This window comes from Grammomys surdaster, unplaced genomic scaffold, assembly GCF_004785775.1.
Source record: "Grammomys surdaster isolate TR1022 unplaced genomic scaffold, NIH_TR_1.0 191, whole genome shotgun sequence".
NCBI lineage: Eukaryota > Metazoa > Chordata > Mammalia > Rodentia > Muridae > Grammomys > Grammomys surdaster.
The window spans coordinates 6,750,029-6,772,177 of NW_021604636.1; the positions used below are offsets into that span (position 1 = coordinate 6,750,029).

General features: G+C 40.7%; 1 protein-coding gene across 1 annotated transcript in view; it reads left to right on the plus strand.

The window, feature by feature from the left end:
• Pla2r1 (phospholipase A2 receptor 1) overlaps window positions 1–22,149 on the plus strand; it is a 120,332-nt gene that overhangs the window by 16,945 nt on the left and 81,238 nt on the right. The window contains exons 2-6 of the mRNA XM_028769271.1: window positions 796–1,176; window positions 4,275–4,448; window positions 11,728–11,901; window positions 18,668–18,781; window positions 19,310–19,450. Coding sequence (XP_028625104.1) covers window positions 796–1,176; window positions 4,275–4,448; window positions 11,728–11,901; window positions 18,668–18,781; window positions 19,310–19,450 — 984 coding nt within the window. The remainder of the gene's footprint in view (window positions 1–795; window positions 1,177–4,274; window positions 4,449–11,727; window positions 11,902–18,667; window positions 18,782–19,309; window positions 19,451–22,149) is intronic.

Genomic DNA, 22,149 nt, shown 5'->3' on the forward strand with positions numbered 1-22,149 from the left:
GTAGATGATGGCTCAGCCAGCAGGCAAGGAAGGGTTCTCCGGCTGGATCCTATCAGCTTTTTCACAGGAGACTGATCCAAAGTCGAGAGTCTCAAGGGAACATCCTGTCATGTCCTGTGTCATTTTCTACTTCTGCCTCTGTGTTCCATGCCTCATTTGTATCTAGGCATGCTCTTGATGCCTCTGGCAGCATGCTTGCTAGGCTACCCCTGATAAGAATATCAGAGGGTCCACATTCATTCATGATGGATCTAGACTGAAAGCAGCCTGCAGAAGCGTTAAGTTCTCACCAGCACCAAACCCTCTCTCAAAGGGCTGCAGAGAGGTACTTCTGTTGAAGTCATTACCTTGTGGTTCTCTGCAGGAACATGAGGCTAGAGATTTTTTACCTCAATGGCTCTTCAGTAAACTGTCATGTTCCAAACACTAAGGAATTTGTCTGAAAAAAAGTAATAAATTATGGCCACACCCTAGACACCCAATCTCCCTCTTGTGTATTACTGCTCTCTGTTTAAGTGTTATAAGAAGTTTGACTGTCATGAAACCCTGCTCTTCCTTGCCCAGGAGCCCCTCTGATCAGTGATCTCCCATTATTGCCAATAAGGACTCTTCTTCTGCTTGCTAGGAAACTATTTTATGCAAATGAAGACTTCCTTGTGGATTCTTATCCCTCAACTACAAAATGACTGGCAGCTGTGACTTATCACGGCTTAGATACTCACACTGGGATCATCACAGCCCTAGCTAATTATATATGAAAATTGCATACCACGTCTTTCATTTATTCTGTTACAGATAAAGGAATTTTCATTATCCAGAGCGAGAGCCTAAAGACATGCATTCAGGCAGGTAAATCTGTACTGACCCTGGAGAACTGCAAGCAGCCAAATGAGTACATGCTGTGGAAATGGGTTTCTGACAACCACCTCTTTAATGTGGGAGCCAGTGGCTGCCTAGGCCTGAACATATCTGATCTCGACCAACCGTTAAGGCTCTATGAATGTGATTCCACCCTCATTTCCTTGAGATGGCACTGTGACAGGAAGATGATCGTGGGCCCACTCCAGTACAAGGTCCAGGCGAAGCATGGTAACACGGTGGTGGCAAGAAAACAGCTCTATAAGTGGATCTCCTACATGTCCAGTGGTGGAGACATTTGTGAGCATCTTCACAGAGGTAAATGAAGTTGTCGATGTATAGAATATATAGTGTTTCATAAATAAAAATACATATATATTTATATATAAATATCTGTGAAAAAGTATAACTATATATTTATCTATAGGTAAATATATATGTGTGCATATATGTGTGTATACATATATATGATGTATAATCTTATGTAAAAGAAACACTTTGGGCGTGTCATGTTGAGACTTTTGGAAAATTTTAGTAGCTTCCTTGCTTATAGTAAAAGGATTATTGGAATCTCGGAATGGATGCACTACAGAGATGACAATCTCAGAATTTAAAGATATCAAAGGAAAATACTTAACTAGCTTTGGGAATCAATACAAAGAAGAACCAACAAGAGAGAGAGGAGGGAAAACAGAAGCGAACACATTAAAAAGGGAGGTTTAAGTGCTGACAGGTATAAAGCACCCACACTTGGCACTGCTTCTGACTGTAAAAGTCCAGCCCCACCCTGGGGGCATGTCTCCGGGGCATTCAGATGCCTTCTAAGCCTGGCTGTCATCCATATGACAGTCATGCTACAAGGTGCTGGAAGATAAATGAGACACTATTGTCAAGGGTTATTTGTTGCGCACCAAGCATGGATTGTGGGGAGGCATGATTTATAGGGGGACTTTCATTTTCTACAGTTCTGTTACTTTTTGGCATTTTTTTAAACGGAGAAAGAATGGAAGATACAGAAATAAAGCTACATGGTAAAATGCTGACTCCCAAGTTCTGTCCCTCCACAAATCTAGTCATTTGTATGCTCATCCGTCCTTCTGGCACCCATTTTTCTTTCTTTTTTCATGAGCACTGACTATGGATCAGACACAGTGTGAGGCACTTGTACGGAGGCCAAGACAGACGAGGTCCTTCTCCTCAGGGCTAGAAGTGTAGCAAGAAAGTCCTAAGTCCTAGGGCAGGATCTTCTGTTGCCGATGTGAGTGAAGAGTCAGGCCCAAGACTAAGACATTTTTCTGGGCTTGCATACTGCAATAAAGCAAGAGCTTTATCAGCATGCTGACAGCCACATGATTCTCAGGAAGAGCTTGATGCTTGCCTTATTTTAGCATTTTAGCCCTCTGCCCATACTGACAACACCCATGCTGTTGAGTGAAAAACAGGATACTTAAAGAGATAAAAAAAAAAAAATTCTGAAATATCTCGAATTCCTATCAAACTTGGCAGTGTGCTGCGAACTCAGTCAGGCCCTTGTCAGTTGTGAGATGGTGTAGAAATCTCCATTGCTGACCCTCTTGTATAGATGAAGACCGGATGACTTCATTGACTATGGTTTAGATACCTGCCCTTCCCCCACCCCTCTCCCCATCCTAGAACTCACGAGCTGAATCCCAAGTGGCTTTAATTGCCACTATGGCCAAGGATGATGAACTTTTTGCAGTACTCAAAGCAAGCAGTCAACTGACCTGCTCTGCATGGCCATCTTGATGAAAACAGGAACTAGAAACTGGTCAGGTGGGTTGAGGCTCTGAGAATGTCTTTGCTGGAGACCTGGAATGCCAGAGGAATGTTGATTTCCGCTTCTCTTTCATCTCCTAAAAGCACAGAGGAGGCTATGGTATCTGCCTGACGAAGAGGAAGAGGAGGTGCCTGAACACCTTGTGGTTGGGCAACTGGACTGACCAGTTCACCTTCCTCCTCTTACCTCAGCCCAGTTTCTTCCACAAGTCCTTTAAAAGGCCCAGACTGGCAGCAGGATGGTACCTGAGTTCCCAGGAGCCTTCCTGCTTTACAGCCCTGCCCACCACCACCTCTTAAGCCCTCACCTGTGAATCTAAAATAGGTTTCTAAAACTCTCCCTCTGTGATCCATGAATTTCATTCTTTTAATTCGGGACACAAGCACTATCTGAGAGAGAGCACTGGGTGAAAGCAGCTTTGCTGGCCATGTCCAAGACCCTAGAAACCCTAGAAGGACACTCCTGTTACCAAGGAAACCACAGTATTGCTGTGGATAGAAGCTTACTCACTGGTTAGCCCACTTCGCTTTCTCCATTCCGGCTGTCACAGTGTACCCAGTGATTTTCTTTTCTTTTCTTTTCTTTTCTTTTCTTTTCTTTTCTTTTCTTTTCTTTTCTTTTTCTTTTTCTTTTTCTTTTTAAGAATGGAAGTCTGACTTTGTCACTTTCTCATTTGAAACCGGCCAGTGACTTCCCACCACCCTCAGAATAAAGACGGAAGTATGTAACAGCAATCTGAGAAACTGCTTGGAGTCCACTCCCTGGAGTCTCCATTATTCCACAAGCACTCCTTTCTCCAGTTCTTCAGACTTGAGGTTCCTTCTGCAGGGACAATGTCTTTCCCCTACATAAGATCCCAATGACAAACCAATGGTCTTGGGAGAGTACCAAAGTTAGCTCCGAGGATGAAATGCCTTGTTAGGCTTACTTATGCAACATGGGTGAGGGGGTATGGCCTGGACACCCGGAGGGCAAAAAGCAGCCACACTGGAAGGTTTGTGCAAGACGCCAAGGACAGTCCTGCAAGGCTGTGTAAATCAATCCCTCTTCCTATATACTTCCCCAGCCTATATACTCAAATGCCTCTGTGAGTCTCTCAGACCAGTTATACAAATTTGTATGCAAATGGTGGGGGGGGCAGCATGGCTAGATACTCAGGTATGACCTTTCCCAACCCTTCCTTCTACCTGGGAACACTTCTGATGTGGTGAAGAAGACAACTGTTTTGCTTACAGGACTGTGATCTACAATACCAATCAAATGCACGGATAGATGGCTACAAAACTGTTGGAGTCAGACAGTGAGGGCTAGCCAATACTTTAAGAGAAAAATTCCATTGCGTTTTCCTTTTTATTTCATTCACACATTTGCATGCTGCTGTGAGCAATAGCCATAGTAAACAAAAAGCTAGATAAACATAGGGACAAACCATTTGCCACTGCTTCTGAAAGCCTGGCCTATCTGTGCAAGCTACCTGGTGAGGCCCCAAGGGCTCAAGGAGCTTTTAACAAGTCCCTGCCTGGGGGAAGGCTTACAACCTATAAAAATGCACTAACAGCTGACACTTTCCCAAAAGAAACTGACACTGTATTTGACTGTAATTCTTTTTCTCTCCTAGATTTATATACGTTAAAAGGGAATGCCCATGGGATGCCTTGCATGTTTCCTTTCCAGTTCAAAAATCAGTGGCACCATGAATGTATCCGAGAAGGACACAAAGAACAGCTGCTGTGGTGTGCCACCACAAGCCGATATGACGAAGACGAGAAATGGGGACTCTGCCCAGATCCTAGTAAGAATAAATACGTCTCCATATGTCATGAATGAATCAAGAATGATTGGAAATTTACCTGTAGTGAAAGAAAAACATCAGGGCTAACAGGCTGATGTCTGAGTGAGCCTGCTGATCACACCAGTCTAGATTTTGATTTGAGGTTTGTTTTTGACTTGAAGAGACAATTCTAATTCATAATCCTTTCCCCCTCTACATTCAAGAGATGCTAACTAGCTCCTCTTCATTACGTATGTACATAAGGATGATTTAGTTGGAATCAAATTGTAATAGTCTGTGAACTTGCCAATGCCAGCTTCCCAGCAGGGTGCTTCCAAACAGCATATATATAATATCACACACACAATAAAACAGCTACTTGTATTTTTCAGGTAGTTCTTGATTATTTTTCTTTTTACTAAAAGATTTCCTGTTGTTTCTAAGTTTTGAGGGGTACTTATAGCTTCTGCTTTCTGTATTCTGTTTCTCTTACATTGGCTCCTGAGAACCAGAGAATATGTCACCTCCTCTTCCTCCATGCCTTCCTCCCTTCCATGAATACAATAAGATGCAACGTTAATTTTTTTTAAAAAATGTAAATTAAAGAGCTAAGTCCCAGTAGTGTGATTTATAAGTTATCTACAGAGTTATTTTCCAATGTAAAAGCCACAGGGTTCGGTAAATAGGAAAGAGTGGCGGTGTTTAATTTAGACAAACCAAGATGAGTCTAACTTCCTCTCAGCAGTGAATCTTTAGAAAGTGCTTGTGACAAAATGAAGACCATAGCGTTGTCTATTAGGGTTATTGTGTATGTTCAATCCAACAGTGCATAAAAGACACCGAGAGCAGCAGATGCTCAGTAAGTACTCATGGGGACAGGCTATCACTATTCAGCACACGTTTTGTTTTGGCAGTACTGGGTATTGAATCTGAAGGCTTTATCAGGCCAAGGCAAGCACTCTACCACTGAGGTATATCCCATCCTTTCAGCATGGATTCTTTTACTTATGAATGTATGATCTAGCCTCATCATGGCTGGTCCTACCACTAGACTGGACATAGATAATGGTGAATGTTAAAGAGTTTTAAAGCATTGGATGTTCCCCTCAAAGACGGACAATCTTGCTCTGTGCCAGAAAGTGCAGGCAATATTGGAGGTGATACACTAGAATTACTTGGGAGAAGAGGCCCCATGGTCCAGGATGTGGGACCCAGGAGACTGAATAGTCCAGAATGTGGGACCCAGGCATCTGCATTTTTGACAAGGGCTAAGGTGAATCTGGTACATGTACTTCTTCACCAGGGAATCTTCAACATGCAAGTTATTTCAGGCTCACTCTATCTACACACCAGAATGACATGAAGAAATTTAACCATAAATTAGTTTACTTCTTCTGGCATTTCATAAAACATAAACAAACCAATTAGGGGCCAAAAGGGTTTATTTGGCTCCTAGTCCCAAACACATCTACAATGAAGAAAAGTCAAGGCAGGAACCTGGAGGCAGAACAGAAGCAGAGGCCAGGGAGGAACACTGCTTACTGGTTCGCTCCTCATGGCTTGCTCAGTTTGCTTTTTTATACAACCTAGGAGCCCCTGCCCAGGGTGCCCACACACATTAATCAAGAAACTGTTCCACAGGCTTGTCTACAGGCCATACTAATGGAGGCATTTTTCTCAATTGCGGTTCCCTCTTCCCAGATGACCAAAGCTTGTGTCAAGTTGACAAACTGACCAGCACAGTTTTCTTAAATTCCTGAGAAGAATTTTTGTCACCCAACCCCCACCTCCTACCCCTGTCATTTGTAGCCAATTTCAGTTTTTCTCCTTGGAGCTTGGTTTTCTTGAGCTTAGGGCTTTCTTTATTCCCCCAGGCTATTTGTTGAGCTGGGGGGAGAGGTAGGCTGGGGGGAGCAGTTGCAGGAGGTGATGGGGAGGGACACTTCCTCAGCCCACTTCCCACTCCCTGACCTCCCCACAGCAGCAGAGAACATGTTGATATGGTGTACATTAGAGCCATCTTTCTCCCTTCCTTATTGCTTTCAGTTTCTGGTGGCCAACATAACTCAAAATGACGGGTCAAGGAATGCAATCCGAGTTGGCTGAGTGCTCTTTCCATGAGTCAACAAGCAGACAGGACACAGAGAGAAACGAAACAAAGATTCACACTCCTGTGTCTCATCTAATCTTACAAGGAATATCTTTAAAATATCTATGTGTAAGATGATGGCTGCTGTTAGTAAAAGTTGATTGTAAGGGAGCAAGATTTAAACTTAACACATGGACAAACATAGTAACTCTAAGAGGGTTAAACTCTGTTAGGAAATAAGCATAATAAACAGTGTTCAACTCTGGCTTGTTTAGAGGCAAGTCTGGGCCATGCCAGCTCTGTCTGGGTTGTGTGCTGCCACACACACACACAGAGAATTACATTTGGAGATATTTTTGGAATTCTATCCTCTGGGATGATCCAATTCACCCCTGGGCTTTGCTCAGTTAAGACAGTTTTGAATGATGTAATGGGATAGATTGCCACCAATCATAACCACCACCCTCACCAGTGTCCCTAAAAATGGATCAACAATGTGTTATATCTCTCTTCATCAATAATAACTTAAAAAACAAAACCAAGAAAATGTGTGCTTCAAAGAACCCATCAAGTCATTGAGAAGAGCAGTTAGGTTGTTCAGTCCTTGCCCTGTGTGATTAACACCCCCACATTCTATTCCCAGAACACTCACCACCAAAGATCTCCTTCAAATGGGAGAAAATATTCACAAGTCACTTGCCTTGTAGGGACATTGTAGCTAGAACATAAAAGGAATCCTGATTTTATGCAATCCAAAGAAAGGTCCCAGGGGTGGTACCACCTCCAGTGAGCAAGCCCCTTGTCTTAGTTACTCTATTGCTGTGAAGAGACACCATAAATGTGTAAACTTATAAAAGAAAGCATTTAGTTGGGGAATTGCTTACAGTTTCAGAGGGTGCACTTGTGACCATCATAGCAGGATATGTGCAGTCAGGCAGCTGTGACAGTAGATCAGTCCCTCAGAGTTTATATCTTACATGAACAAGTGGGCTTTGAAACCTCAAATTCCATACTCAGGGACATACATTCCCTAACAGGCCACACCTCCTGATTCCTACTAAATAGTTCACCACCTGGGTGTTGGTTCCAAAGGCACTTTCAGTTCCCCAAACTACAAAAGGTTCTACAAATATTCAAAAAGGAGATCAACCTGAACTGTAGGAGGATTTCTGGAGGTTAGCCAGAGTTCCTCAGAACTTGTAAAACCAGTTCCCATCTGTCAAATAGAGACATGACTTTTCCCTTACCTCTGGGCAGAAGAGATGGATGGCTCCATTGACATTGTATATCAAAGCCCATACTAGGATCCTCAGGATCATAAAATATCTGTTACAGATTTAGAAGTCCACACTAGCATCCTAGCTCCCCTCACCTCCTCCTCTGCCCTCAGACCCTCCAGATAATGGGCTTCCCTCCTCCAGCTACTCACCTCCCTTAGAACCTGTCTATTCTCACCACATGCCCTCCATTCTCTGATTCTCTGTCTCTGGTTATTTTATCTCTTCTCACAGAGAGCTCTGGCCATGTTCAGTCTGCTACTCTTTCTCTCTCTCTTTCTCTTTCTCTTTCTCTCTCTCTCTCTCCCTCCCTCCCTCCCTCCCTCCTTCTCTTTCATCTATAATAAAAACTTTCCCCTTAACCATGACATGGAGCAGTCATGTCAGCAGTTTCTTTACTGTGACCCCTCAAATACTACAGGAACCAAACATTCAAATATGGGAGCTTATTCAATCCACCACAGCCCTCCCACGTCAACCGTTAATCAAGAAAATGCCCCACAGACATGTTCACAGGCTAGTTTTATGAAGACAATTCCTCAGTTAAGGTCCCCTCCTCCAGTATGACTCTAGTTATGTCAAATGGACAAACTGCTAAGTAGCATATCATATAATACATACTATTAAGGAGTAAAAGAAAAATGGAATATTGATACATGCCATAACATAAATAACTCTTAGAGACATAATTTGAAGAGAACAAAACCAGGCACAAAATAGCACATATTATATAATTTCAGTTATATGGAATCTATAAAAAGCAAACATATAAATACAGAAACTACATTAATGGCTGCCATCATAATACAATAAAGCTAAATGGACTGGAGGCGGGTAGGAATGAAGACCAAAAGGGAAGTGGGGAGTCAGCCCTCAAGAGTACTGTGTTTCTTCTTTATATGATTTAACCATTCTAAAACAATTATGATGCTTCCACACTCTTCTGACTATACTAAAGATTGAATTATGGAATTTCAATAGCTGAATTACATGGTGTATGACTTATGTTGCAATAAAAACTTTAGGAGATGAGGAATTACAGGCAGTATGTGCATAAAAGTATATAATTACTGAAACAGAGAGAAGGAAATAGCTAGGATAGGGAGAATAAATTAGGGAGATATTTTTAACTCTTTTTTAAAGACAAAGATACTCAGCCATCTTGAAATGCATCTGGAAATGGGGTAACTGAGGCACTAAAGATTCAGGGAAGTGAAATCACTTGATGGCTTCAATGTGGTTTCTCAGAAAACAAAAATAGGGTTCTGACCTACATTCATCCATTAACCTGTTTTAGACATAAAGGAAATCTCAATATGAGGAGTAACCTGTTTGCACAGAAGGGAAATTCTCAATAGGAAAGGTCCAAGGAAGATCGGAGAGTTCGTGGTGGGAGAAAACAAGAAGAAACTGATCCAATGGCTGAGACCTTGTATGTCTAAAGATGTCTACAGTATTTCCTGGCTGATACACGTATTTGTAAATGAGTTCAGTATTAAAATCAAAAGAAAACAAAGTGGTCACCAAATGATATTTAAGGGAAGGGAAAGGAGGAAGAAAAAGGAAAAGATTTTTAGGAACCACTTTCCAGGTAGTACCTAGAATATCCTCATTGAGATGGAATCCTTCATCATTAAGATGAAATCCGTCATTGTAGCCTTTAGGTCAAATGGCCTGAGATGGCTAATACAGAGTAGTGTAGACCCTAGATTGGCCACGTTCATCTGGAATGATCACTGAGACACTGTAACAATTTTGTAGCAGAATTAAAAAAAAAAAAAAAGCAAGGTGATTCCCTGCTCTCAGTTTCTGGGTCAGGTTTGGGATTGAGATCAAGGACACACTTTTAAAACCTGATCCTGGTTGTAAAGCAGATGTTTCCTGAAACAAGCATTAGGAACGACTGTCTTTAAGGGACAATCTCAAAGCCCTTCCATAAAGCAGGTGTGTCTGAGTGGCCTGTGGTTACTTGAAGGTGGTAACAGGCAGAGGTTAGTCCTGGGGACAGAACACCTGCCGCTCACTCCTGACATGGAGAAAGACCTGACAGTAAGTCTGAATTATAATACAGACCACAGCCATAGGCATGATAAGAAAAGCTGTTGCCTGGGTTCTGTTTTTGTCAAGAGCTGGTCTTGCCCTTTCAATATGATCTTATTTCGGGACTTCCTCAAATTCTTCATATTAAATAGTTGCCATGAGGGTTTTTCGAGTGATACATGTGGACTGTGTATGCATAGCTGGGGTATGTTAGTTGACTTAGGTTTATACTATCTGTGATGATGTCTAAGTCTATATAACAGAGAAACTTCAGACACGTGTTTGCAGTAGACACTAACAAGTCAGCTCATTTACCATTCACGTTTGTTTAACTCAGATGTTAGAATTTACAGTTCTGTGCAGGCAGCCCCGGGTGCTAATCTCCAAAGGGCTGTTTCTCTCCATGGGCTGTATTACTCTCCACATCTCTTTTGAAAGTTGTTAATCAACTTTCAGGATCTCACAGCCATGCCAGGGGAACATAGCCGATCTAAAATCTAAACCCAGTGTATTGTCCATTCGAGGGAAGGCCTACCATTCCACCTAAAGCCAATGATGGATTCCATCTCAATGAGAGCATTCTAACCATCCCAGCAAAGTGGTTTCTAAATTTTCCCCTTTTCCTCCACCTCCTCTTCCCTCCCCTCCCTTAAACATTGTTTGGTGACAATCATTTTTTTTCTGTTTTTCTTTAATATTGAACTCATTTATAAATACATATATCAGGCAGGAAATACTATAGGTGTCTTTAGTTGTAAATTATTTACTAACTTCTAATTAACTAACTTGGTTCTTGAAAAAGTATGCAGTAACTAGACATGAAATCAAACTTCAACATTTCTCAAGGAAGTTATCTAAGTAGTCTAGGTTAAAAAAAAAAGAAAGAACACACAAAAAAGATTTCATTGTCAAGTCAGTTTGATGTATATCAAATTAGTATTATGCACGTTTCTTAAGCACAGGAATCTAGGAGTCTTCAGTGTGGTAGTACACATGATGTATTTGTAGAAGAACTCTATAGGCATTATGTACCAAACTGTCATGGGAAGTGTCCTGACGTCACTTTACTTTAAGGACTATACTTAGAGAAAGAACAGTCTAGACTATAGCATGTTGCCTGTCCATCAGTTATACATATGCCAAAATACAGTTGATGTTTTCTACACTTTGGATTTGTGTGAGTGAGTTTGTGTTTGAGAATTAGTTCAGCTCAGGGGTTGGTTTAGAACTTTAGCAAAAGCACACAACTAGGCCTTTGTTTTCTGTCATTTCAATAAACTCCAAATTTCAGATCTATGCTTTGTACTCTATTAAATTTACTTTTAAGCATACTATGAAATCTTCACCAGTGCCTTACAAGTGGATTGTGTTTCTATTTGTCTGAAAGAACTACTTAATGTTGATATCATTATCCCTATGCTGGGCGAAACTGTGTTCATGTTTGACACATATAGCTACTCCATCATGTTCACCCCATCTTGGCAGTTTGGGATTAGAAGAGAAAGGGTTTGGGAACAGCATTAATGACTATCCTAAGAAAATATTCAATTCCCATGTTTAACATGGAGTTCTAAATGCTTGCCTATTAAAGAATCAAATATTATTTCCAAAAAATACTTCATTTCCATTTCTTTCTCTTAAGACTAACTTCTCTTATTCCCTTGGAAGTATCAGAGATTCTTTACTGATTATTTCTTGAGCTTCCTGAGGTAAATTTAGAACATGCTTAACCACAAGATATTAATGGAACAGCAATGCATATTTCTCATAAAGACCTAGTCAAGGCACTAAAGTTTCAGAGCTTGCAAGCCGGAATCATTTTCTTTAAATGTATCATAGATATCCCTGCAGAGAGAATACTGCCATGAGTGTTTTTAACGAACTTTGTTTTCAGCCTCTACAAAGGTGTTCTGTGACGCTATGTGGCAAAGAGACAGCAATTCACACATTTGCTACCAATTCAACCTGCTCTCGTCTCTCCCTTGGAATGAGGCACATTCTTCATGCCTGATGCAAGGAGGTGCTTTGTTAAGCATTAAAGATGAAGATGAAGAAGCTTTCTTAATGAGTAAGTACAGAAATGGTGCACATTGCTAATAATGCAACAAAATGGATCATGTGGACAATTCTGTCCTTGGACACAAAATAATATATCCTTAAAAGTGTTTTTCTTTTCTTAATATAGTCCAAATTCCAATTCTGAATTTTCAAACCTTAATTTTGAGTGTGTGTGTGTGTGTGTGTGTGTGTGTGTGTGTGTACATGCACACAGTTGTCAGAGGACAATTTTTTAAGAGTCAGTTCTCTTCCTCAAGCATATGGGTTCTGGGGATCAAACTCAAGTTTTCATGTTTAGTGGCAAGTGCCCTTACCCACTGAGCCATCTAATACCCCTCTAATCCCAAATGTGTTTTCTATGAACACTGTACCATTCTCTTTCACACCTACTTATGCCTCAGTTTTCCCCTTGAGGAAAGGAATTTGAAGCTCTAGCACATGACCCAGGTGACCGGCAACTCTTGCAGGTGGGAGGAACTCCTCAACTTAAGTACCAATTCTCATCACCGGCAGAATCTCGACATTCAGTTCCATTGGTAAATAATGAAATAGTCTACTTGTTACTAGCTTATCCATCATAGTATCCAGGCCCATCATAGACCCTTTTGTAAATTCCAAAACTTTAATATTAGTGGAAAAAATTTTTTAAAAAAGCCACCTGCACATATAAGACAATAGTATTTCACAGGGCCAGCAGTGATGGGGATGGAAAACAGCTTTACTTTGTTCCCACATCAGGCTAACATGGTCCCTTTCCCTTAGAAACCTTCATTCAAACAAAACTGTGCTTTGACAAAGAAAATAATTTTATGGATACATAATATGATAGTGTTGGAGATTTATCAAAAGACAAATAAATCTAAGATATAGGGTCAAAATAAAGTTTAGAAGTGGCCATTTCTAGTACACTTCAGCCTGGAATGTGCTGTTTGGGGAGACAGGTTTCCTACGGCATCTCAGACTGATCACCTTAAGGCAACAGAATGCCTTGGCTCTGGTAAATCAGATCTCATGGAAATGTCCTTCTAGATAAGCTATGCATTGTTTTATCTGACCCAAGAATGGGATGTAGTCAATGCTAGGAAATTTTTATCTTCATTTTTAATAACACTTATTTTAATAAACATCAAATAGGTCTTTGGCCTGAAAACAGAAACAAAGAAACCAAGATGAAATATGAGCTGTGTTTATCAGGGTAGATCAGCTAAGGAACTGCCAATGAAATCCACCAATGATTTAGTTGGGTCCCAGACAAGCTCCCATTTAGTCAATGGTGAAAAGCACAGAAGCACAGGTACAGTCTATCCTCTATATCAGCCTGAAGGGTTTCCTGTCTGTTAGGAACCTCTATTCAGACAAATGCAGAGTTTGTTGCTCAATGAACAAAAAAGAATATATGGGTATGAGTGGCCCGATATGAATCACAATTAGAGATTTAGTAAATGACATTTTTAACATGATCTTAAACACAGGGGTTAGTAGAGAAGCACCCAGGGAAAAAAATAAGGCAGACCCAAACACTGCTAACAGCTTCTCAAGAGAGTCTATCTAGTTATCTTTGCAATAAATATTTGTAGAATTTTGCTGGACTTAAGTTACATATCTAAAGATTTCTCAGAAATCATTCTTCTCCCATTTCAAAACATTTCTCAGAGATATAGTTTAAACCAATATTAAAGGTTCAAGAATTTTCTTCTGGGGCTAGAGAAATGACTCAGTGGTTAAGAACACTGGCTGTTCTTCCAGAGGACCTGGGTTAAATTCCCAGCATCCACATGGCAGTTCACAGCTGCCTGTAACTCCTGGTCCAGGAGATCTGACACCCTCACACAGACATAGATGCAGACAAAACACTAGTGTACAAAAATAAATAAATAAATAAATAAATAAATAAATAAATATATTTTTTAAAAAGAAATTGATATTTGTTTTTTTAAATAATATTCTTCTGACTAAAGTTATAAGGTGATTTATGAAGGGTATGGTTTAGATTTAGGAGGGGGAGGGGAATGTAGGGAGCTCAAAGTTCTATATAACTTTAGAAATACTATTTTATAAGTTTTAAAAGTACACACAATTTGTTTCTTATATTTGACAAGGTACCTTGAGAAAAAAATTATATTGTCTTCATGAACAATTTTGACTACCCTATCAGTAGTCAATGGTACCTGAGGCTTCCTGTCTCCATCAATAGGATGGATAAACCAGACCTGGGATAAAGGCTTTTCCCCCATGCTTTCCCTCCCATGTGCCCATAATTTTTCCTTTCTTTGTTTCCTGCCTCAAACAAAATTGTGAAAATGAGCTGGAAAGTGTGCTTCTTCCACTTCACAAGGTAGTTCAGTGGGTAGAGGTGCTTGTTTGCAGGTCTGATAACCTCAGCTCAATTCTCGGATCCCATGATGTGGCAGGAAAGAAGCAAGTCCTAAGAGCTGTCCATGCCCCCACACGCTCACCACTGTAAGCACGAACCTCCACTCACATATTAATATTTTTTTAATAATAATTAATAATAGAAACATTAAGAACTATTAAATTCATTCATTTGATTGAGTTTCAGACATTTTTTTTCTAATTTTACTTCATCTGTAGTTATTTTAGCATTTGAAATTCAATCATATAGAAAGAAAAGCAAATGGAAAAAAATCTGCCATAGTTCTACAACTTAGGGATAACCATGCTCTGCCAAAGCAGTAAATATGCAGGCAGACATAATCCTCTGGTTGCTGAGATAAACACCATAACCAAGAGTCACTTGGAAAGGAGAGGGTTTATGGGTTTATTTCCTTGTATACTTGCAGGTAATAGCTAGTCATCACTGAGGGAATTCAGGGCAGGGACTCAAGGGCAGAACTGAAGTACATGCCATGGAGGAGTGCTGCTTCCTGGCTTTGTTTAGCCTGCTTTCATATACCACTGAAGACCATCTGCCCAGGGTGTCACCACCCACAGTGGCCTGGAGCCTCCCACATCAATGATGAATCCAAAAAAAGCCCTACAGACTTGCCTACTGAACAATCTGATGAAACAATGTTCTCACTTGAGGTCTTCCTCTTTCCAGATGACTCTAGCTTGTGTAAGGTTGACAACCACAACAAACAAAACCTAGCCGGTAGTATCAATAGAGACCAGTACAGTATAAAAACACAAGGTGCCTGTGCAATCCAAGGGACTATCTAGTACACAGACAGAAGGAAGAGAGAGACTCCTGTCTGTGTCTGAAGCCTGCCACCACTACTTGCAGGGCTACTCAAGCAGTGATTTAGCTTCTTGACATTTCAGCTTTCCCTTCTAGGAAGTGGAAATAATAATAGTAGCTAGTTGGTGGTATACAATGTATCTTATAATGCAGGGGAAGCCTTAGGAAAGAGTCTCACATCCATAACAAACAGTGTGAGCTGACCACTTAATGGCAGTGTATACATTTTTATAATCTGCTTATTTATTTTACCTGTATGTGTTCCTGTCTGTAAAGGTGGATATATAGTTCTATATTGTGTTGTGTGTGTGTGTGTGCATGTGTGTGTGTATTATATGTGTGTCATATGTACGTGAGTGTGCAGATGCCCCTACACATACACTTGGAGGGCAGAGCAAGATGGCGGATGTCTTTCTGTCTCTCTGCCTTATTCTCCTGAGATAGAGTCTTTATCTGAACCAGCATTTCACAGGTTCCGCTAGGCTAGCTGACCAGTGAGCTCCTGGAGTCTTCCTGTATTTGCCCCAAAATGTTGAGGTCACAAGCATACTAGTCATGTCCAGCTTTTGATGTGGGTAGTGAGAATGTGACTTCAGGCCCTCATGCTGGCAGAGTGAGCACTCTTACTTACCAAGGCATCTTTCCCAGCCTACATCTCATTTTAATTATTACTGAGTATCATAGCTTGTAGTAACCTATCAATCTTCCTTTGGAGTAGGCAGATAAAATTACTTTGATATTTGTTTATCACTAGCGTCCATTCCCACACATAGGTATGTGCTGCGTCCCAGCTACTTTATCTGTATTCATGGGATGAGATTCACTGGATGGTGAAAGAGGCAGGCTCACAGCTTTACAAAGCCTGAGACGTCTTCCAGAACTGACTGTGTTAAATGGATGCACAGGGACTGCTCAGCTTTCCTCCACAGCTCTGCACAAGTGGGGAATTATCATCAAAACTAATTTGAATGAATCTTCTTGGAGTAAAATGACAATTTCCCAAATCATTACTAATGTGTAATGAGTCTTGTGCAAAAGCTTGCACGCCGTTCATGAATTACAGCTGTTATCTGTCCTAACTGCCACGGTTTCTCATGGGAGAATTTGTACCTATTCATCAAACTTGAATAGCAATTTAAAAAAAATAAGATATGTCAATGGCTTTTATTTAAACATTTCAATTCTATAATTAGGCTTTCAAGATTGTTTGGGAAAATAGAAGTCTATTCATAAAGACAGAAACCGTCCTAACCAAAGTATTTTTAGTGGTGAGACGAGTCTAATATCTCTTGCTAGTCACCAAATTGTGAGATAGAGAATTATCTAGGCTGTAACCGATGACAAGAAACATCCAAAAGGATTTAGTCCTGAGTTTGTATTCATGTGTTAAGGATAAACTTACTTATAAAGGTAAATAGACTAGGGGAGAGGGATTGGGGTTTTTTGTTTGTTTGTTTGGTTGGTTGGTTTTTGGTTTTTTGGGTTTTTTTTTTATCTGATTGTTTGGATGGATGATATTTTTTGTTTTGTTTTTGTTTCTGTGTGTGTACTTTTAAACACTAATTACAAGTTGTATGATCTTTTTATGTATTTTAGTAAGCACAATTGCATGGTTTTGAGTACATTGAGTAATTCTAAGAATAACTAATATTTGAATTATGTTATTTACAATATCACTTCTACATGTCCTGTCAGTGAATCTTCCAATCCACCCAGACCTTATGGGAAGGTCAACTGATTTAAGAAGAGACTGTGTAACAGCCCATTCTGCTTCTCCGGTCCGCGGGTCAGGGTCTAGCAAGAGAGAGAGTAGGGACGGAGATGCGAAGAATGGAGATAAGATAGGGAGTCTGATCTGGAGACGAGACAGAGTCTGATCTGGAGACGAGACAGAGTCTGCTCTGTTCTCTCCTCAAGTCTCTCCTTTTATATCTCTCCTCAAGTTTCGCCTTGAGTCTCTCAAGTGCTGGGATTAAAGGCGTGTGCCACCACTGCCTGGCCTTGATTGAAAGGAAATCATGGGTATATCAAAATAATTATCAGAGTGTGCTCAGCTGTTGTAGGCTGTTGAAAACAAGTCTCTTGTCAGGGTATATGGCTCAAGATGGCTGCAAAGATGATAGCCCCTTTCTGCTCAGAGTCGACTCCCAAAAGACTGGATATAATGCCACAAAAACTTGGATATGGAGTTTATATACAATATGTTCTATTTAGTGTTAAAGCACCTTTATCTTTTTTAAAAAGTGTCCAGACTCCTTGAACTTCCACTGTTGTATTTAAATGTCCAATTGTTGAGAAGAACCAGCAGACTTACATGTGAATACACTCAATCCTTGCCCTGATAGCCACAAAACCTATGGTCCAAACAGAGGAACTTGGGAGAGTAACAGGGCTGTTATTAATTACTGTTCTGAAATGACAGGAAGGAGGCAAGCCCAGACACTCACTCTCTAAATATAACCTGCCTGCAATTTCAGGCTAGGTCCCTGCATTTACAAAAGACAGACAGACAGACAGACAGACAGACAGACAGACAGACAAATAGAAACAAAGAAAAAGAGATAAACAGACACACAGAAACACAAAGAGAGAAACAGAGAGACACATGGAGAGACAGAGTGATAAAGAGAGAGGCAAAGAGAGAGAAAGGGAAAAGAAGGAGAGGAAGGGAGTGGGTGAATTATCTGAAGCACATAAATCAGAAAAAAAATGGTGCCCTCCTTTACAGAAGACATGTCAAAACAGCAATATCAGAGAGGGTCACAAAATTAGACATTTTCACTGAAAGTTATTGACATAGATTGTTCCTTCTACCCCAATTTTATTGTACAAGTAGTACACATTCATACTAGGAAAAAAAAAAACCTGTTTTTCAACTTAAGCACACTAAAAGAAAAACCATAATTATACAATTTCTTTGGTCACATTGTTCTGTGCAAGCATGTCAGTCCTGTTTATTTACAGTATCCATTGAAGAGACATGGTCGGATTAACTGGGGAGATGCTGAAGTACCGTGTTTAGAAGCAGGGACCACAGAACCACAAAATCCTCTTCTCAAGTGTGTGGGCCCACAGGCTGGGTCCCTCCTGCTGAGGCCTCAGAACACTGGGCTCTGGCACTATGATGCTTTTCTTCAGACAGCTTTCAGCAACTCTGCTTGGGCTCCAGCTCACCCAATGTGAACACTTGCTTCCCTTCACTCTATGAGCATGGCCATGGTCACCTGTGCCTCCACCATCTAAAACGGGAAGTGTGTGAGCTGCAGGAAATGGGAGAGCCTCATAGTCTGGAACAACGCACCTTCAGATAGACCAGAGCGGGTCATTGCTTATTGCTGTCTGCAGGTCTTCAGGAGCTGGCTGTGTGACTACAACTACAGATGGCAGAACCCTGCTTTGTCTCACTGAAGCCCCAGCATAGGGGACATGACCCTTGTTTATATCTTAGTCTGGCACTACCTATGGCTCTAAGGCACGAAGAAACAGCAGTTCAAGAAAGCAGTGGAGCCTTGCGTCTGGCTTTCTTTTTGTGTTGTCTATTTGCTTTTCTGTTGAAACACCGTGATTTTCTTTTCAGAGCAGTTGAGCCGGGTAGCTAAAGAAGTGTGGATTGGTTTGAATCAGCTGGATGAAAACGCTGGCTGGCAGTGGTCTGATGGAACACCACTCAGCTACCTGAACTGGAGCCAAGGTACCTGCGGCATCTTATTTACCTTCAACATGCAGGGGTATGCTGCGGACTTAGAGCAGTCCTACAAAAAAATATCTTATTCTGAGAGTGGTTAATTTTTACCCCTTTGGGTCAAGCTCTCCTGGGTTAGCCAAGCAAGGCTGGACCTCTCAGTCCTTCTGCCTTGACCTCTCAAGTGCTGAGATTGCAGGTGTATGCCACCACACCTAGTGGTTTATAAATATTGTTTTATTCTTCCTGACTTCCTACAAGGCAAGCTTTGCAGAAGGAAAAAGCCAGAAAGATAATCTATTTAGTTAACATTGAAGGTCTATGGGGGTCAAAGATAGACTGCTGTTTTCAAAATAGCAACAAATTGTAAAATATTTCCGCTACTTTGATACAGCAAACGTGGCTCCTGTAGTCAGGTCTAGACTTGAACTTCAGTAATCACAATCATAGTGAGTGTTCTGTAGGGGGCGCTACTGAGGCAACGAGAACGGCTACCTTCTGTGCTGAAACTGCATTTCTCTGTGTATTGATTTTCAGAGGTAACTCCTGGGTCATTTGTTGAGTATCATTGTGGAACCCTGAAGTTTGCCTCAGCTGCCTGGAGGAGCAGGGACTGCGAGTCTACCTTGCCTTATATATGCAAGCGGTATCTAAACCACACTGCTCAGGAAATCCTCGGTACGTGCTCCTTCAATCGCCCTTTGGTTGTTGACATGTCCCCTCCACCCCTTAAAATTTCTCTGTTCTTGCAAATAATTCGTAATTGGGCCTTGGAAAACTAAGGCTTATGGCTATATGAATAAAACTGTATAAGTGACCCCTGCCATCCTAAAGTACCATGACTACCACAAATGCATTTACTCAAAACCAGAGCAAAAGGACACGAGCCAAGTCAACATTTCTGACCTTTCTTCTTTTTAAAGATTTTCACCCTTCATCATTCCACATTAGAAAACTGAAGGATGCTTTCTTTTATAGTTTGAGTTTTGTTTGTGGGATTCCTCAAACTTAAAGGTAAAAGGAAATAACTTAGCAGTACTTTTTATTACGTTGATTTTTCTTTGTTCGCTTTTTAACGTAATAATTGTACATAATTACGGAGTGCAATGTGCTTTGCTCCGTACGTATTGTGCAATGATCAGCGTACCCATTGCTTCAAACATTATCATTTCTTTGCAGGGAGACCATTCCAATGCCTCTCTTAAGGCTATCTCAATCTTACAATGCACCCTTTAGACTCTGGTCACATGATATGCAGCAGAACTACAGACCTCTACTGAAGGTTTTCCTATGTCTACCACATTTCGGATTTCATATTAGTAATGTTCTCTCCCCACTAAGATAATGAACAAAATTTGGGTTATAATTAAAACAAATAATACCCAGTTATAATCTAGTATAGTCCAAGTCTATCCTTATCACTGGTTGTTATTCATCTGTGTGTATGAGTGTGTACTGACATATAAGTCGACAGTGTCTAGTGTATGTACAAGATGTATACGTGTGGCATATGTGCACGTGTGTATGGGTGTGCATACCCATGTGAACGTTCTGAGGCCAGAGGACATCAGGTATCCCACTCTCTCACGCTCTGCCCCTTTCCCCTGGACTAGGTCTCTTACTGAACCTGGAGATAGACTGGCAGGCAGCACACCTCCTCTCTCTGCAGTTGCCTCCCATGCTAGGATTATAGACACATACCTGACTTTTTACATGAGCTCTGGGGATTTGAACTCGTATACTCAGGCTTGCTCAGCAATCACTCTTACCCACTGAGCCATCTCCCCAGCCCTAATTATATCCATTTCTAATGTCTATTACCTCATTTAGTTTCTGTGAGAACTACTATCTTAACTTAAAAGTGAAAATAACAGCAAAGCCAATTTTTAAAGAATGATTATAAGGATAATTAGAAACAGCTTTAGATTTTAAAATACACTAAATCATAATTTGTAAACATTGCCTCTGCCACTTGGGTTCTAACTGTTTTTTTCTCCAACGGCAGCTGACACCGGCAGTGCTGGAGAACTGGGCATAGGGTGAGACTGGGGGAAATATTCACTCATAATTTTATGTAGCAATTTTTCCATCATTTCAAGAATTTGCTAGAATTGCTTATGGCTGTTATGGATGTTTACTTTACTTTCTATTTTGTTTCTTCCTTCTTTATTTATCCATTTTTCTTTCATTCTTCATTTTTGTTTCTCTCTCTCTCTCTCTCTCTCTCTCTCTCTCTCTCTCCCTCTCTCCCCCCGGCACCCTCCAATCATCTTTATTTTCTTCTGTTTGACTCTCTGGTCTCATCAGTGGATCTCGTTAATGAGTTGGTCTGATAATTTACTCCAGTAGGGTCACACTATGTTTCTGAGCTGCCAGGAATCTTTTTTGCTAAATGACACATTAAAAATAATAATAATAAAATTTTAATTTGCTGGAAGGGTACAGAATTAACTAACGTGTAAGAATAAACATTGTTAATTTCAATCAGGTTGAGTATACCTATGACATCAAATGTTAATCATTAGTGAAAATCTGCATGCTTGTTCCCTGTTTCTAAATGTTCAGCCCATCACTGTTCCCTCCAGCTCACTATCATCCAGCGCAGTGGGTAGCTTCTCCCCACCCCTGCCCAGCCTATCACTTCTGTCGCCCTACTTCACAATCTACAAAATGATGACAAGTCAAAATTATAAAATCAAAATCCATGAAAACGTCGCTACCTTCCACATGAGAGCACGTGGTCTATGTCTCTCTGTACCTGACTTAATTTACCTAACATAATGATCTAGGTCCACCCATGCTGTCCAAATGACAGGATTTCACTCCTATGACTGAATAATATTTCATTAAATATATTGTGCATGGTGTAAATATGTCACATCTTTCTATTGTTTGCTGGGTGACACTTCGGTTGTTTCTGTTCTTGACTATTGTAAATAATGCCATGTCACCGCTCTAGAGGAGATAGGACCTGGGAGAATGGAGCTGATAAATGAATGGACTAAGTTCCAAGCAAAAGCCAATTTATTCAAAGCATCAGACAATTTATACTCTGAGGGTTAAGAAAGGTCACCCGAGTAATGTTCTCATTAGTTGAGCTGTATACAATCACAGAGACAAGCCACACATGGCAAAAACAGGTTTTTCCATAGAGGCATAGAAAGGGTAGTTTAAACCTTTAATTGAATAATATCAGCAAGCAGTGAGTAATCTGAAATAAAGTCACTCCTATCTGCTACTCCTGGGAGAGATACGAAAACTATTCCAAGAATAATTCTGTGTTTTGAAGAAATTGAGGTCACAAGACTTTTGCCTTGTTTTCTTGGAGCTTTCTCACAAGCATTCAAAATTCTCCTCACAGTTCTCAGACCAAATTC